Source organism: Anolis carolinensis, chromosome 4, assembly GCF_035594765.1.
Source record: "Anolis carolinensis isolate JA03-04 chromosome 4, rAnoCar3.1.pri, whole genome shotgun sequence".
Lineage (NCBI taxonomy): Eukaryota > Metazoa > Chordata > Lepidosauria > Squamata > Dactyloidae > Anolis > Anolis carolinensis.
Window position 1 is genome coordinate 1,163,032 of NC_085844.1, and position 6,487 is coordinate 1,169,518.

A 6,487-nucleotide genomic window follows, 5' to 3' on the forward strand; every position below is an offset into this window, starting at 1 on the left:
AGACGATCTCATAACACCACAGGTAAGCAAAGAGACCTCCAAAGACCATCTAGACGATCTCATAAGACCATAGGTAAGGAAAGTGACCTCCAAAAGCCATATAGACGATCTCATAAGACCACAGGTAAGCAAAGAGTCCTTCAAAGACCATCTAGACGATCTCATAACACCACAGGTAAGCAAAGAGACCTTCAAAGACCATCTAGACGATCTCATAAGACCATCGGTAAGGAAAGTGACCTCCAAAGACCATGTAGACGATGTCATAACACCATAGGTAAGCAAAGAGACATCCAAAGACCATCTAGATGGTCCCATAGGACCACAGGTAAGGAAAGTGACCTCCAAAAGCCATCTAGATGAACTCATAACACCACAGGTAAGCAAAGAGACCTCCAAAGACCACCTAGACGATCTCATAAGACTATTGGTAAGGAAAGTGACCTCCAAAAGCCATATAGATGATCTCATAAGACCATCGGTAAGCAAAGAGACCTTCAAAGAACCATCTGGATGATCTCATAACACCATAGGCAAGCAAAGAGACCTTCAAAGACCATCTAGATGGTCTTACAAGACCATAGATAAGCAGAGAGACCTCCAAAGACCAGGTAGACTTAGGTCAACCCTAAGTCTAAAGCAGGGATCCCCAAACTTTTTAAACAGGGAGCCAGTTCACGATTCTTTGGACCATTGGAGGGCCGGACTATAGTTGGCCACCAAGCAATAATAATAGTGATGATGATGATGATAATAATAATAATAAACAATAACAATAGACATTAACAAAATTATGATCTGTCAACTGCAAAAGGCCACCCTACTGGGATTTGCGCACATCATCCAAAAATACATCACACAATCCTAGACACTTGGGAAGTGTTCGACTTGTGATTCTGTGATATGAAATCCAGCATGTCTATCTTATTTGCTGTGTCATACAATAAAATAATAATAATAATAATGAGGGTTGGCAGAGACCCTTTGGGCCATTGAGTCCAATTCCCTTCTGCCTTTGAGCACCAAAAGCACAAGCAAAGCACCCCTGACAGATGGCCTCCCAGCCTCAATGATGATGATGATAATAATAATAATAAGGCTTTCGAATAACAATTAGCAGCACTAATTATTATTATGTATGCTGGAACTCAATTGACAGACTCAGTCTTTTAGACTCGGAACATGCCCATCTGTATTTTATAAGTGTTTTTATGAATGTCCGATGTAATTTAATAACTTTTTAATTGATTCACAATGTATTGTACAATTTATATATGTGTGTTTTATTGTAAGCTGTCAGGCTCACTTCAAAGGACCAGTCTGAACGCAGATCAAAGATAGCTGCTCTCAAATCCAATCTTTATTGAAGAATACATGACTTTGGAAAAGTCGAGAATGACCTAATGTTTACATACATTCAATTTTATCACTTCTGATGCAACGTAATACCACACGCAAATATCATCATCAAATCCCACCCTCTGGATCACATTACTACCATTCCCACACACTACATCAATTATAATTGTTTATACTTTCAACCCTGAGTTCCCAGGCTCATTTTATCTTCTCCCGCCAGGTGCTTGCAGGGTTATTTATGTTATGTTATGAAGCCAGATTCAGGGCTTGGAAATTCAGCCCTGGGATTTGGCTCCATGACAGTAAGCCACCCTGAGTCCCCTATTGGGTGAGAAGGGCAGGATATAAATATTGTAATTAATTAATAATAATAATAATAATAATAATAGTTGGAAGAGAAGAAGAGACCCCTTGGGTCATTTAGCCCAACCCCCTTCTGCCTTTGTGCCGTGGGGGCCGGATAAATAGCTTCGATGGGCCGCATGTGGCCCCCGGGCCGTAGTTTGGGGGCCCCTGGTCTAAAGTTTAGGACAGGGGCCAGGTCAATGACCTTGGAGGGCCGCATCCAGCCCACGGGCCTTAGTTTGGGGACCCCTGGTCTAAAGTTTAGGACAGGGGCCAGGTCAATGACCTTGGAGGGCCGCATCCAGCCCACGGGCCTTAGTTTGGGGACCCCTGGTCTAAAGTTTAGGACAGGGGCCAGGTCAATGACCTTGGAGGGCCGCATCCAGCCCACGGGCCTTAGTTTGGGGACCCCTGGTCTAAAGTTTAGGACAGGGGCCAGGTCAATGACCTTGGAGGGCCGCATCCAGCCCACGGGCCTTAGTTTGGGGACCCCTGGTCTACAACCTCTGAGGGTGCCTGGGTGAAACGTCAGGAGAGGATGCTGCTTCTGGAACATGGCCAGGGATCCCTTCCAAGCCAGGTGTCCTTCTTCCCTTGCCACAGGTGTGTGCCTTTCCTGAGTGGGGTGGTGGGTGGGGGTCTCTCTCACCTCTTGCAGGACCCTGCGGATGCCCTCGGTGGGGGCGTCGGGGTAGGCGGCGGGGTCCTCGGAGAGCAGCTTGAGGGCGCGGACCCTCCCGGCGGGGCAGAGCGCGAACACGTCCGTGAAGGTCCCGCCGCGGTCGATGGCGAAGCGGAACTTCTCCCCCATCGTGGCCCCGGAACGAAGAAGAAGGAGAAAGTCAAGGAGAAGGAGGAGAAAAGGAAGGAAAGAAGGAGGAGGAGCCGGAGCCACCGCCCTCCACTCAGCCACCCACCCAAGTTCGAACTGAACGGCTCTGCCCGCGCTTGGGAAGGAGGCGCGTGGGAGGAGGCGGGAGGGGGGGGGGGCTCCGCGTGGGAGGGGTTTTCTCCTCGGGGGAATGGGGTGGGGGTCTGCAATTTGGAGGGGTCCAAGAGCATCGCTTGGGGCAGCTTTGGGCCAAATTTGGGCGGGGAAAGCCGTCGGGGAGGGCGCCGGGGTGGGGGCGGAAAAGTCGCCGGGAGGCGACTTTTCCGCCCCCACCCCGGCGCCCTCCCCGACGGCTTTCCCCGACACGGATGAGACAACAAAATGTTCCAAAAAATCTCTCTTCACTTCCCTAACCATCGGGGAGGACGACACCCCCCCAATAGCCCCCCTCTTTTTTGCACCCACGCCTTTGCATTCGGGGCAGAAAACTATTTTACGCACATAAAAAAGTTTTTGCGGCTTTCCTAAAACTTTTCGCTCCAATTGGAGGAGCAAAAATAATTCCGCCCCCACCCCGGCGCCCTCCCCGACGGCTTTCCCCGACACGGATGAGACAACAAAATGTTCCAAAAAAATCTCTCTTCACTTCCCTAATCATCAGGGAGGATGACACCCCCAATAGCCCCCCTCTTTTTTTGCATTTTGGGGCAGAAAACTATTTTACGCACATAAAAAAGTTTTTGCGGCTTTCCCAAACTTTTTGCTCCATTTGGAGGAGCAAATAATAATAATAATAATAATAATAATAATGCTGAGAATTTGCACCCCAAACTTTTGGAAAAGTTTTTGGTAGTCTGGCCCCCTGTCGTTGCTTAGGCGCCACTGCAGGCGCTTTTGGAGACTACATGCGACTTAATTAAAATCATATTGCAATCATAAATGAAGAACTGGGTTGCAGTGAATTTTTCAAGCACTATGGCCATGTTCTAGTTACTGAAACTTGGCCAAACAGCCCGAAAAACTCACAGCAATCCCGGCGACTTTTCCGCCCCCACCCCGGCGCCCTCCCCGACGGCTTTCCCCGACACGGATGAGACAACAAAATGTTCCAAAAAATCTCTCTTCACTTCCCTAATCATCAGGGAGGATGACACCCCCAATAGCCCCCCTCTTTTTTTGCATTTTGGGGCAGAAAACTATTTTACGCACATAAAAAAGTTTTTGCGGCTTTCCCAAACTTTTTGCTCCATTTGGAGGAGCAAATAATAATAATAATAATAATAATAATAATAATAATAATGCTGAGAATTTGCACCCCAAACTTTTGGAAAAGTTTTTGGTAGTCTGGCCCCCTGTCGTTGCTTAGGCGCCACTGCAGGCGCTTTTGGAGACTACATGCGACTTAATTAAAATCATATTGCAATCATAAATGAAGAACTGGGTTGCTGTGAATTTTTCAAGCACTATAGCCATGTTCTAGTTACTGAAACTTGGCCAAACAGCCCGAAAAACTCACAGCAATCCAATGATTCCAGCCATATGTTGTTGTTATTGTTGTTTGTTTGTTTGTTTTCCCCTGTCAGGAGCGATTTGAAAGACTGCAAGTCTTGTGGAAGGCTTAAATTTATTTATTTACATCGCTTTTACCCCGCCTTTCTCTCCGAGGAGACTCAAAGCGGCTTACAGTAAATGGCAAAAATTCAATGCTTAAAAACAATGTAAAAACAACAATTCATATAAAACAATCTACAAAACAACAGTTCATATAAAACAGATACCATTACAAAATAAAATCACATTATATAAAATTTTAAGAATGTCCAAGATTAAAATCCATTCATCCAGAATCCTCAAGTCTTCGTACAGGTCAGGTAAAGTCCATGTTCTCAATGGCAGGAAGAAGCCTGGGCATGAAGCTAGCAAGGCCATTTAATGCTAATCAAGGGGATTACAGCACTTACAGCACATTAACTTCCACCATGTTTGCAAGTCTCACTTAGTGCACTTTTGCCCAGTTCATTTTTATTTATTATTTATTTATTACAATATTTATATCCCGCCCTTCTCACCCAACAGGGGACTCAGGGCGGCTTACAATAAAACGCATATATAAAAATTATACAGTGCAATATAAATCAGTTAAAAAATTACATCGGACATTTATAAAACGCATTATAAAATACAGATACACATATTAGGCAAACATTCAATGCCTTAACATAGAACAAAGACAGATTCTACGGCTGTGTTTTAACTTGTGTTTTATTAATGGTTGTCATTTTATTTTATGTCTTTTTAATTTTCATTTGCGCGTTGTTCAGTACTTGATATTACTGGACTTCAGTTTTGTATTTGTAAGCTGCCCCGAGTCCCGCCGGGGAGATGGAGGCGGGGTACAAAAATAAAATTATTATTATTATATATTATTAATTACAACATCCATACCTACCTCCAACCGACAAAAGTCCTTTCTTTCTCCCACCCTGGACATAATTCCACAGATATATAAACCTTCCTTGCTTAGATTTTTTCCAATATATCTCACAATATACCTCTGAGGATGCCTGCCATTGATGTGGGTGAAACGTCAGGAGAGAATGCTTCTGGAACATGGCCAGGCAGCCCAGAAAATGCACAACAATCCAGACTGAGAAACTGCAAGCCGCTTCTGTTGTGAGAGAATTGGCCGTCTGCAAGGACGTTGCCCAGGGGATGTTTTGATGTTTTCACCAATCTTGTGGGAGGCTTTTCTCATGTCCCAGCATGGGGAGCTGGAGCTGACAGAGGGAGCTCATCCACCCTCTCCCCAGGTTGGATTTGAACTGGCAACCTTCAGGTCAGCAACCCAACCTTCAAGTCATCAGTCCTGCCTGCACAAAGATTTGACCAACTGCGCTACCGGGGGCTCCTTGGAGGCAAGTGTAAATGTTGTCATTAATCACCTTGATTTGCCTTGAAAAGCCTAGCAGCTCCAAGGCCTGGCTGATTGCTGCCTGGGGAAATCCTTTTCAATGCAAATCAAGGTGATTAATGGCGACATTCACACTTGCCCTCAACAGACAAGACTTCTTCCTCCCACCCTGGACATCCTCCCACAGGTATATATAAACCCCACTTGCCTCGTTTCCAACAGACCTCACAACCTCTGGGGATGCCTGCCATAGATGTGGGTGAAACATCAGAAGAGAATGCTTCTGGGACATGGCCAGGCAGCCCAGAAACTCACAGCCACCCAGTGATTCTGGGCATGAAATCCTTCGACATCCCCCTCCCCGACATCTTATTAAAAGCAGCTAAAGACCTTCCTGTCCATGCAAGCTTTTAATGACTCGTTTTAATGACAAGCTTTCAGTGACTCGTGCTAAGTTTACCATCTGCATGGATGAGTTTCCCACAACAACTGTATTTGTGAAAGTGTTAAAATATATTTATTTATGCCTTATTCTAAACTTGGTTTTATAGGTTATTGCTATATACAGTAGAGTCTCACTTATCCAAGATAAACGGGCCAGCAGAACATTGGATAAGCGAAAATGTTGGATAATAAGGAGGGATTAAGAAAAAAGCCTATTAAACATAAAATTAGGTTATGATTTTACAAATTAAGCACCAAAACATCATGTTAGACAACAACTTTGACAGAAAAAGTAGTTCAATACACAGTAATGCTATGTTGTAATTACTGTATTTACGAATTTAGCACCAAAATATCATGATGTATTGAAAACATTGACTACAAAAATGCGTTTGATAATCCAGAACGTTGGATAAGTGAGACTCTATGTTGAATGGGTTGAGACTCTATGACATACTCATTGCAAAATTGCCCTTCCCGAAAAGACAAAGTTTGGGCTTCACCATGGCGCCCCCTCTCGCGACAGGCGCGCCAGTGCAGGCTTTCCTCCTCATTGGCTGGGGTGCGCGGAGGGGGCGTGGCTGTCTTGCTGGCTC

The 6,487-nt window shown here is 45.0% G+C and overlaps 1 protein-coding gene across 1 annotated transcript in view; it reads right to left on the reverse strand.

Annotated features, from left to right (window-relative positions):
• Positions 1 to 2,662, reverse strand: part of oplah (5-oxoprolinase, ATP-hydrolysing) — a 73,895-nt gene extending 71,233 nt beyond the window's left edge. The window contains exon 1 of the mRNA XM_062979833.1: positions 2,354 to 2,662. Coding sequence (XP_062835903.1) covers positions 2,354 to 2,515 — 162 coding nt within the window. The 5' untranslated portion in view covers positions 2,516 to 2,662. The remainder of the gene's footprint in view (positions 1 to 2,353) is intronic.
• Between the last annotated feature and the right edge of the window lie 3,825 nt (positions 2,663 to 6,487).